Source organism: Neolamprologus multifasciatus, chromosome 18 (assembly GCF_963576455.1).
Source record: "Neolamprologus multifasciatus chromosome 18, fNeoMul1.2, whole genome shotgun sequence".
Lineage (NCBI taxonomy): Eukaryota > Metazoa > Chordata > Actinopteri > Cichliformes > Cichlidae > Neolamprologus > Neolamprologus multifasciatus.
This window is the reverse complement of record NC_140456.1, coordinates 28,131,819-28,143,916: the sequence shown is the minus strand read 5'-3', so window position 1 is coordinate 28,143,916 and position 12,098 is coordinate 28,131,819. Positions and strand designations below refer to the sequence as shown.

The 12,098-nt window shown below is 40.1% G+C and overlaps 1 protein-coding gene and 1 pseudogene across 1 annotated transcript; both read right to left on the bottom strand.

Moving 5' to 3' along the window:
* Positions 1-146: 146 nt before the first annotated feature.
* Positions 147-2,263, bottom strand: LOC146498250 (uncharacterized; annotated as a pseudogene).
* On the bottom strand, positions 1,795-11,234 carry LOC146498249 (caspase-8-like). Its single transcript, XM_085141952.1, has 6 exons — positions 11,104-11,234; positions 10,635-10,978; positions 10,518-10,549; positions 10,290-10,392; positions 9,664-10,207; positions 1,795-9,575 (listed from the first exon to the last, which is right to left on the bottom strand). The coding sequence occupies exons 2-6, from the start codon at positions 10,969-10,971 to the stop codon at positions 9,437-9,439; spliced, it is 1,155 nt and encodes a 384-aa protein (XP_084998078.1). The 5' UTR covers positions 10,972-10,978; positions 11,104-11,234; the 3' UTR covers positions 1,795-9,436.
* Between the last annotated feature and the right edge of the window lie 864 nt (positions 11,235-12,098).

The following is a 12,098-nucleotide window of genomic DNA, read 5'->3' as shown; positions in this document are numbered from 1 at the left end:
AAACGGAGGTTGCTCCAAGGGGTCGAAAATGATACCATCGGGTGATGCACCAATCCATGACGCATCTGGGTGCACCACAAATCCACATTTGTAGTGGTTCACTCGTTTTATCTGACAGTATTCCCAGATCGCATCTGCCTCTAACTCTAAACCCCTCTTCATAGGGCCTGTCTGGTGAGTACCTTTTAAGATGCGTTCAGCCAGCAGCTCTTCAGAGGATTTGCTCACATGACAGATCTCTCTAAAACGAGATGCAGTCACTCGTGGTCTCCGTACATTATACCAATCGTCACACTCACTCTGCTCTCGCGTAGCACATTCTATGCTCTGGGACATTTCCAGCGTCACCTCCAGACTTTTCATGTGCAGCTGTTGCTTCCTGGAACAGACAAACATGCACTCTGATGGTTTCAGTCTGTAGTCCTGCAGTGGCAATGATGGTGGAGGTGGAGCATTATGAAGAGTCTGCGCTTTCTCTTTGGATGGTTGCTGATAAGAAAGTGGACTTCCTTGTTGCACCTTGCCAAAACGTGACTCCACAAGTGGGATATCGTCACTTATTCCCATGGTACAAATCATAGGCCGGTCAGCATCAGAGAAGGTTTGGTACACTTCAGATACCCGCAGAACCGAGAGGTCAGGAAGGTCCCCGTAAAGGCCTTTGTACAGTTTGCTCCTGGATGTTACAGAAAACACACACACACACACACAAACATTTTAAATTTAAGGGAAATCTACTACAATTACAGGTACAATAATAGCTATATATATATATATATATATATATATATATATATATATATATATATATATATATATATATATATATATATATATACACACATATATATATATGTACATACACACACACACATTTTACAAATGAACATTATGACTAATGATTAGAGGTGTGAAATTCGAAAAACACCTCCTGAATGATATGTAACAAAAAAGCATAATAATTTTAAACAGATTTTCAGTTTTCAGATTAGACTTCAGACAGAATACCATGATGTCATAGTGCTACTGGGGGACAAGAAGTCAACTTTCTTATTCATTACATTTGCCATGGCAGATCAAAACTTTAAATTTATAAATGCTGAAACAAGTCATTTTTATTAGTTGCTAGGCCCTAAAACTCACCATATTAACACTAGAATCTGCTTTTTAACAATAATTAGTTGCCCCCCATTCTGTATTAAATAGTATTTCCCTAACGAATGTTGTGATGATATCTGAAACCTCATCAGTAGCAAGCACTTACCGCACTCCCTCTGTGGTCTTTCTTGTTTTGGGTTTGGCTGAGAGCACAGCCATCTTCTCAACAGGGCCAGGCTTTATCCCCTATTACAATATGGAAAAAAATAATTATAAAATATAAAGTTACATTAAAAATATTGCGATGATTGCACTCACCATAACTCTGGGCTTATGCCACTGTTGTTCACCTTCAGTGCAGCTCAATATTGGGGGAACGACTTGGACTTTCAACTGCGAATAGTGTGCAGATTGAAACAGAAGAGCAACACAATGGTTGCACAGAGCTTTTCCAGCCTTGCACGTGCAGGAGAAGTGCAGCAGTTGCACAGGCAGCAAATCTTTTAGGACCACCTACAAAGTACAATATTTCAATGTATTTAATGTCATCAATTAATATCCTTAGAAAGTATTATCCATGTTTGCCCGATGCATTTATTTCTGAACACCTCCCTGATATGACAGCCTGACATGATCCTATGATACATTATGCACTATATACACTAAACACAATTTCACACTGCCTCTTTTTCATGATCATACGCTGAGTTTGTGAGATTTCTCTGTTTTCCTCATAGACCTGAAGCACTCTGCCCTGACCACCACCTCTCCTGAGCCCTGCTCTTTGTCAGACACTGTAGAAAAACAACAATTTCAGTAAAGTTAGTAATAGAATAACGTGTTAGTTGGTAAGTATAAGCATAGAAACATATATAGACCCTTGAAGCAGACATTCTCATAAAAAAAATCTAATGATAAGTTTTTATGTTTGATGAGTGTAGATCGATTGGTTGTTTACATCACTCAATGCAAGCATAACTGCATTACAAAATGAGAAGACACATCGTCCACACTCGGAAGCACATCTCTGTATAGTGACAGTTCTTATGATTTAAACAGGCAAATGTTCAGCATGCAAACTACGGGTGAACAATAGTGAAAGCCAGATGTTTCCCCCATTATGTCGATATTAGCAAGCACAGTTAAATACACACATACACAGCATGTCAACAAACCGTAAAAAAGCCCTATATAAAAATAAATAAATGAATGATTGCTGTTAAGGGTCTCTACATATTAGTATTTCTGAAGGATATGTTGTGACTTACCTTCAAAATTATACAGATACTGACAAATATAAAATTTTAATCCCTTTTCTCTTTTGTTCTGAGGCGCAGGGGAAAAAATATCGACAAGTCGATGAACATCATTTACAGTTATATTAGGTAAATGACCAAGACATCTAGAGAAATGTAAATCGCCGCTTAATTCATTCATTTGGTTAACTTGTTTTGGAGCTTAAACAAGGCGCGAATAGGACACCGGAAAGAAAGCTCCCCACAGGAGTTTCCGCACCGGAAGTAGCATATGCTAACGTGCACATAGTCCATTGGCTAGAATCTAAAGTGTATCATTCCATACCAGTTGGTGGCGGTAATGCACCTTTCAGTTGTTTGCCAACCGCCAATAGAAATGTAAGGAAGAAGAAAGTGTATCACAGCTCAGGAAAAAAAAGCACCGAAATAAAGCACCGAAATGCGCGCTGCTTTTCGGTCTGGTTACTACCGTTTATGTCAGAACCGGTGCCATGATGGCACCGGATACCGGTACCCATCCCTAGTTATTATATGAGTATTTTATTGGTTACGTTTGTCTTTGCTTTTGTTACAGTGCACTGAAATAAGAACATCTGAGAGGAGTGATCCACCGGTGGTGATATTTTGGTATTTTGGGAGTTCCTGATTTAACAAATCAGCTCTTTAATCCAGGCCTGAGAGATTGAACTTTAAAGCGCTATAAAACATTCTTACTGAAAACAGTTGCAAAGTATTTTTCTCCATGATTATAATGGGCTCTGGAGAAATTCACTTATATGGGACATTGATCACATGAGAAGTCCTGAACCTAAAAGGATTGCAGCGAGTCAATCCAGTCCAAAAAAAAAAAACAAGGAACTGTTTTCCTTTAAAATGATGACGTCATCTTGCTGGTGATGGAGGCTTGATTAGGTTGCGCGTGAGACTCCATTATCAGCAATATCTGGTATGAATGTGTGTGAATGTATGCATGTGACTGGACTGTGATGGACTGACGACTAAAAGTTTTAACTGACTTGATACTGAGACAAAAACGGTACCGACTTTAGGATTAGTACATGTCTACAAACAATTCACCCAGCCTGTAAAAGAAGGGTGGATGTTTTGTCTCGCTTTGTTTTGTTTTTGCAGGAGTAGGAGGACAGAGACTAGGGGGGGAGGCTGTAGCTTCACATGAGTGTGAACTGCAGACTTAACCCTTTGGTTGCTAATTTTGAGCTACTGATGTTTCCATCAAGAAAATTGGGTTTTATTAGCTGTGTTTCGATTAATGCAGCACATTATATTGTTGGGAATGTTAAATGCTAAAGTGAAGAGAAGCTTTGATTTCACTCATGACTGAACATGTTATTATTAACCATAGCGGGCCACTGTAAAAAGTCAATCAATTTTGATAGAAAAAGCAAGAAAAAACTCTATTGATACAGGGGAATGATAGACTGTCACTTTCAAAATAGAGATATGTAATGACAAATGTTGGTCAAAGTCATTTAGGTTCTCCATTGAAATAGTCAATAATTTAGAAAAGTAACATAGAACCGACAGGGGCATGTGCTGAGATGTGGTGCTGCACAAGAACAAGAGCAAAATAAAGAAAAATTATTGTGTTTAGCTTTGATAAATTCAAATTAAAATGTACCATTACACTCAGAGGATCAATATGAAATTGAATATATGCTAATTTTGTATGAAGTACATGACTGATAGCTGTTCTGTCCTGAGCTTTTGTTTTTACAGCGCCCACTTGACCACACCAACAGTTTCTCGCCACCAAAACGGGGTACTTGCAAAGAATAGGGAGGAATATCATCAGAAGTGGGAAAGGTAAGCCCCGATGGGGGTGATAATGTAACACACCCAAAGAAAGATTTTAGGTCTGACCAACCATCTCAGTCGTGGGCAAAACGATGACAGTCAATAAAATTCTAAAAGATAATTTAGTGACAAAAAATATCAAGAGATAAAAGATAAAACAGTCCAGTGTCCCATTCATGAATCAAATAAAAACACACAGTCCCAAGGCCAGAGCCAGCTATGCCACACGGCCAGTTGCACTCCACATGTTGCCTTTAACAGGGGTAGAAGTTATCCTTGGAGACCCACTACCCTGCAAGCATATAGCCAGTGATCACTCCAACCTGTGCAACTATGCTGCCTTTAGGCTGTGGCATATAATAGGCCCTGGCCTGCACAGAGAGACAAAATGACACCTTCAGTATAAAATTCATAGCGCAAAACCCATCCATCCCAAACATATCAGATTATCACATTACATACATGCACAGAGAGACAAAATGACACAGCAGTGTTTGTAGTGTGGGCTATAAGTAGACCAGTGTATCAGTGCAATCAAGTACACCTGCCTCTAATTAGTCCAACCCCATTCCAGCCATTGGCTCACCAAAAATGTGACACACACACAAAAAAACACTCCCAACCCAGTGCAACTTCACACAATAATATGGAGCTGAATTAACACAGGCACACTGGTCTACCATGTTACAATAACACCATTAATTTCACGTATGGTCAAATTCTTAAGATTTGACCCCAAACATGAAAAATTCTACACACATTTAGAGACAGAGTGGAGTTCTAGATAAACATAATGTAGCAAATCACATAAGGATGGAGCGCTGGAATCAATAAGATGATGAAAAACACGCAGGAAAAATGTTGATCATGTTGAGTATGTTTATTCCAGTGTGCAGAGATTGGCTAATCTGACCAGGAAATGTTATAAATGGATTGTCGGAACAATCAGCGTTAAAATCACCTTTGACAGTCCAGACTAAGATGGCGTTGGACATCTTCAGGGCGGAAAAGGGTTGGTGTGACCAAGGTGTGGTTTGGCTTGTTGTATGTATATTTCATAATGATACAGCTCTGGATGGACCAGTTACCAGGGCATGGAAGGAGGACAGACTTATTAAATGAGGAGAAGGAATTTTCTGGGATTGGAGATCCTGTGGGTGAGTGGTTGACTAAAAGCATGCATAAAATAAAAGCTATTTTTTGTTATTGATTGGTAATAGATTGATAATTGGCCACATTCACAGTTGTATTGACTTGTAGTGGATGTAGTCTACTTCATGTTTAAGCACTCTAATTAACAGATTGAAAATAGTGACATTAAAGGAAGAATATGCAGCACCACCCTGTCAGATGCCAGTGCCGGTGGGGCTCAGTGATGAATCAGGTGAGCTTCATGGCTGAATTAAAACATAGAGGCCCCTGCTGTGGTCAGTAAGGGATAAAAAGGGTGTGTTTTACTGTTATTTTAGCATCAGCATTATTGTTACATTAGAATCATATAACAAACATTGCATTGAACATTTATTAAAGCTATTGACATATTAACATTTGTATTACAGTGATTGTTATAACCCCATGTTAATCTTCTATCTACAGGTGTCAAAAGTGGTCAACAAGTTCATGTTGAAGTGAAGTTCATAATAATACAGGTTTTGTTTGTAGACAATTGTGAAGACGCAGGCTCTGGGCGGAGCCAGGAGTTGAACAGATCTAACATGACAATTAAATTGATTTCATTCCCTAACACAGGATAACAAGACTGGAGCAACGACATTGGATAGGAGAAAGTCTGATACTTTCTAAGATATGAGGTCACTAACCTTTTTTTTTAATTTTCTAGCTTAATTGAATGGACACATGTTAGAATTAGAAATGGCTAATTTGTTTTTTATGTCTTTTATTAGAATGAGTGGTTTTAATCATTTTTATATATATCTTGCAAATGTGCTTATAATGAGTTGGCACTCGGTCTTTTGAAGGTCATAAGCTTCGTTCGGCGATAGTCCGGACTGATAAAGTGTAGGAAATGCCTTGAGTGCAGCAGGCTAAATGCAAACACGCTTACACACACATACACTAAATTAGGATAAGTCCTTGGGACATTCTGAATATTTTAAACAAATTCTGAATCACCAAAAGATCAGTAGACAGCAACATTAGATTGTTAGAGCTAGGAAGAGAGGTGTTTTGGTTTTCTGTCTCTTACAGAGAAAGGAACAGACACCAGATGAGGTCACAGATATACGAGGATCCTTGGCAGCAGAGACAGACACGGTGACTGCTGAAACATCAACTGGGTTCAAGTGTCATGGCATTTTGGGCTCCAGTTAGTCACCTAAAAAGGATGGATCAAATAAACACAGCGATAACCACGAAGGGGTTGACGGAAATCCAGGAACACCACACCAACGACGTTCGAGAGGCTGTTGGTCATAAGGAGAACACCTTTCTGTTCCTTTTCCTGGGGAACACAGCTGTGATCCCAGAATACACAGATCATTGTTTGAAATCGGGGCAGAATAATCCCCTGATCTGTGCAACGACTGAAGGGTTGTCTAACCCCTGAGGTTGAAGGAAACAAGAGCAGAGGATCACCCGACTGGAAGACACTGGTGCCTACAGCAATAAAATAAAGGTTAAAAGCTCCTCGGACAGAGGTTCTAGTCTGAGTACGTTTGGAGGGTATAAGGTAGCACCGAAATAAAGCTGTGGGAGAACTGGGGAGTGATGGGAGTATCATCTGTACCTACTGTTGTTGTTGTAATAAAAGTTTTTCTTGCATCTGAACTGCGTAAACACAGAGGTCATGTCACATATGGTTCACCCAACAGGGGGACAAAGGGCCTCAGGAGTAAGGAGAAATGAACCCGGCAACATTGGATTGCAGGGTGTAAGTGAGCTCTTTAAGTCTAAAGAGCTCATCAGGGGGAATTGTGGGATTATGATATTATTTTATGCCATGTTAGACCCCTAATTAAAGATTGTGAATTATTATGTAGTTTCAGTTTGCATTATGCTCCTGAACTAGAAGAAGGTGATAACTATTACATTTGGTAAACTGATTTGCATTACATTAGACTGTTGATTTATTGTGAATGAATGATATTGTTTTATGATGCATTATACTGCTGAGTTATAAGAAATACTGTTCACAGAAAGTCATCGCCTTATTTGTCTGATTAGAAGAGAACAGAGCATACTGCCCCACCTCACCAGGAGCAGATAAACAGGGAGCCGAGGTCGTAGCTTAGGCGCTGTGTGAGAAAGAATGTGAATGTTTAGGCTTTTATGATTAGGTGGGGGCCATTAGAGGCTATAAGAGTTTGATCAAGGCTCCACCATTTTGAGATCTGATGCTGTCTGCTGTATGGTGTCCATCTCCCACGCGTGTGTTCATTAAATCATCGTTTGACTTGACCCGGCCGGACCAGTGTGGTTATTTTTGGTTTTCCTCTTGTATCCATTCCCAATATTTGAATCCGTAACACAGGCAACATGCTTGCTTTTCAAAATGATGGCCATTTCACATGTTATAGCAACAAGGGAGCTTAAGTGATTTTTTTTTTAATTTGATCATTTGAATTTATTTATTTAAAAGGGACAGTGCAGTTTAACATAGTTCAAGTGCAAGACATGAAACTGATGTACCGCACATAGGTTTATAGCTACTGCTAATTTTCAACAATTGTCCCTTGTTGGCCTTACAATCTAAATAGATACATTTGTAGATATTATGTTTCTGTTGCTAAAAGTCAATTTTTTTTCATTCAATATTCTTGGCAATTCTTATTTTAAACTTAGTAGGATTTCAGAAATGTACAGTAAACCTATCCCACTAAACCTTAAACAAATGTTTGATTCAGTGTCCTTTGTAGTGGACAGCAAGACTCCCACATTTTCAACCTGTGTCCACACTTCAGGAAGCAGAGGGCTGAGTGATGTAGAGTTTTTTAAATTCTGGATTTCACTCAGTCAGACTTGCATATAGGATGAGATGGAGGAGTGCAGGGAGGTGAGAGTCAGAGGGCACACCAGCTTCTGAGGAGCCTGAGAAGGAAGCCACTGTCACTTATGGACAAGCGTGTAACCAAAGGTGTTTTTTGGCTCTACCCGTTCTTTCTTTATGGATTCAATTTCAACCCTATTAACACTGGGTTGAAAGACTAACAATAAACATTGATCAACTGATGTAATCAGTGATGTAATCAGTGATGTAATCAGATCACTGATGTAATCAGTGATCAGAAAGCCAGGTTCTTGAAAGTGTCAAAGCACACAAACCACAGGGAGATGCTCATCTCTGCAGGCAGCCCAAACATTTATAAGCTGCATATCATACGTTAATATCTATGACATGACTTGAATCTGGATATATTCAGTACTATTTATAGCGATTTCAATGCGTATAGACAGATTGTTTAAGACTGTTACTTTCCAGCACTGCCCAGATGACTTCAATGTGTGATCAGACGATAGAAGGCCAGTGCAGATGTTTCCTACAGCACTTACGCAATACCTATTAACCATAATAGGCTTCAGCTGTGGTCTCTTTGCTCCAGCACAGACCACTCAAACACTGGGATGTCCTTCTCTGAACTTCACCTTCCTTTTTTAAATCAAGTATTTATCTTCATCTAACAGTTCAGAGATCCACATGAAAAAAAAAACAAAACAAAATGAGGGACAGAAGAAAATAAACAACATTTTTGAAAAAAGGTTTTGCTGGAACATGTTTCTTTCAACCACATATAGTAGCCATGGTAATCTTTCAGGATTTGTGGAGAGAGAAATCAAGTCAAACAGTTCTGAAGCAAACTGATGTATTCTGAGAGAATTAAAAGACATTATAACAAGTTAAATGTAACATTTTTATTGTTACTATCAGGAGAGTGTTGTGAGATTTGTTGTTTGAAGAAAAAAAGTAACCTTTTTGATTGATTAGGTAATGTTACTAGGTTTAAGAATGTAAAGGCTCAGTTTAGGAAAAGCACCCGTGAAGCTTCACTGCAGCACATGTAAAAACCTCCCAACACAAATAACACCAGTTGTGTTCCCAGTCTGAGATTTATTCTTTGATATTAAACTGCTACATGAATAAAATGCAACACCTCAATGCGAGATTCAGATTTAGAAAAATAAAAGATTTAAAATGATGAGAGAAAGATGGAAAATATAAAGGAAACATTTTAAGAAACATAATAAGTAACTCTGAGTTAATCATGCATCCCTAGTTGCACAGTAAGATGTGCTGTATTTCCATGATGACTTCAGGTGCGCTGAGGTGGCAGCACAAGTTTCTTTCTCAGGGTGAATCTCACTTCAGGCATCTGCTTGTCCAACGAGGAGGTCTCGCTATGTGCTACATCATCGTTCACGTAGTGGAGGATGGAGACGATGTCCTCGCCCCTAAGAGCATTTATAGAGATACAAAAACATGTTGATATCACTGTCAGGGTCAGTGTACACATGTGTTTGGTGATTTTAAAACAATTACCTGGGACAGCGCTCCTTCAGCTGCTCACAAAGAGACTGAATGAACCAGCTTCCATTGACTATATGTCTAAATGAAACATGATCTTCAACAGTGGCCATGGCAACCAGAACATCAGCTTCCTCAGGGATGGTCAATGGTGAAGTATCATCATCAGTCTCCATCAACTGCACTCCACGCTGTTTGTTACTTCCTTGGCAGGCCTGGATCAGGAACACTTTGGGCTTACCAGTGAGGACAGACTGGTCACACCCCCTGAACTTTCGGGTAATTTCTTTAATGGGGAAGGGGTCCCTGTCAGTTCCCAAAACAACACCCTTTTTTCTGTGACTCAGAATAGAGCAGATGAAAGCATCACCGTGCTCAAGAACCTGCTGAGGATCAACAAAGCTGCTGCCATCCCACTCTTTAAAGTTGAACTTCTGCAGCTGAGACATGTCTGCCAGGGAAGCAACAAACGTCAGTGCCTGATCCATCTGATCCTTGGTCAGGTCTTTACACATCAGCACTCTGAAGCCCAGCCAGCTGAACACCTCTGCCAAGCTTTCTGCAAAAAATGTAATTAGAGAAAAATATTTAAGCACCAGATACTAACAAGAAAGAATAAAAAATCTGCCCCTGAAACTTACGGGCGTCTTTATCTGATCCTCTTCTTGGTGAACCATCCAAGAAGTTCTTATTGTTTATGATCACGCAGAGGCCGACGGGCCGGCTAATGATTTGATAAACATCCTAAAGAGTGGACACCAAGATTTTATATGTGTTACTACAGGCTGCGTAACCACAGAATTTCATCTACATATCTGTCTCAAGCGATGTCACAAGTGTAGGAGGCTGTTTCTGCATCAGCATCTCACCTTTGACATATTTCCATCTTGTGGCAGAACATCTGAGGGAAGAACAATAAAACTGAGTTAAACAACCAAACACAACAGGAGACACAGCGTTTCTATACAGTGTTACGTGTGTGTTACCGTGCTGACATGAAGACACTTGGACAGGCTTGGATAAAAGGGGGGTGTAAGTCAGTTGTAAACTCGCCAGCTGAGGGAAAGTTTCTTTAATGGCGCCATCGGTTTGCAGGAGGTTCAGGAAGTCTTTGCATTTATCTTCTCCTTTATTCATGATCGTATCCACGAGCTCACTGACGTGTGTCTCCACGTTTGCGTTGTTGATGCTTTTAAGATTGTTGTACTCCCGCTGAGTGATCAGCTTATTCTCATAAACTTTGTTGAGAATTAGCCCGCGGTCTCCGGACAGAATCCCATGAATGGCTTTTTTATTGCTCCTCATTGCATTTTGGGCCGACATGCTGAATCTGCGCAAAGGAAAGAGTCAGAGGTGATCCTAAACACTACTGTCTATGAGAAGGAAGTAGTTTACTACAGCTTACTATCGTAACAATAGCTGCACATTATATTACATAAAACGTAATTCTCTTACGGTCAGTTGGAACTTCTGCTGTCCTTGAAAACGAAACCTCGTTCCTTCTCTCAAATAACATCCAGCACGAAACTATCCCGCGTGTCGCTACCCGATCCGTACCGGAAACCCGATCGGTACCGCGCATGCGCGAAAGGTGTCTACTTCCGGTCGTAGCGTTTTACGATAGTTACGGGTCAGAGTATCGGTTAAGATGTTAAGAATAATAAGTATATCTTAAAATGTTTGCAATAATGAAGCATTTCAGTACAATGTAGACAAAAACGAAAAATAAAAAGATAGTTACGGATCGGGACTCCCCGATCCTTACTGCGCATGTGCAAAGTCGGACCGTACAAATCGGGTCTACCCGATCCGTACCGCGCATGTGCAGATGTTTTCTTCTTCTTCTGTTCGTTTAATGGCAGTGTACTCCCCAGTGTACGAGGATACTGCCACCTTCTGACCGAGCGGATGAACCCTATTGTAAACTGAATTGGCGTCATTACAAACGTGTGTTAAATTTGATTCAGTGATAGTCGAGTGTGTTTATGCTTGTCTGTGTGGAGAGGATTGACTGGAATAGTGATGATGATGTCCGCTATCACTGTCAATTGTCAGTAAACACTTCATCTGGCTGATGAATCTTCACGTGACACATTGCTAAGTCTGTATTATTAACTCTGTAATTAGGCGCCATTCTTCTTATTTTACGGCGCTGTTGTTCAATCGGGGACGCTCTCTGTTGAGGAGAAAAGCATGAATTTGTTTGTATACGGATTATCCATTGTTTAAATGTCCCGGGGAGTCGAAAAGGAGGCAGAGCTGTTGAGAAATGCTAGGAGCTAACTGGGCGCTAACCGTGTTGTCACTACCCGATCCGTACCGGAAACCCGATCGGTACCCCGCATGCGCAAATCTTACGTCACTTCCTCTCTTTGCGACATTCAATATATTTGAATGATACGGTTAGCGCCCAGTTAGCTCCTAGCATTTCTCAACAGCTCTGCCTCCTT

Bases quoted from the DNA above. Each gene is read 5' to 3' on its own strand.
- LOC146498249 (XM_085141952.1), bottom strand. From the start codon at position 10,971: ATGTCGGCCCAAAATGCAATGAGGAGCAATAAAAAAGCCATTCATGGG. The intron at 10,550-10,634 runs GTAACACACACG...TTCTTCCCTCAG, and splicing joins AGTGTCTTCATGTCAGCACG to ATGTTCTGCCACAAGATGGA. The intron at 10,393-10,517 runs GTGAGATGCTGA...TCCACTCTTTAG, and splicing joins AAGATGGAAATATGTCAAAG to GATGTTTATCAAATCATTAG.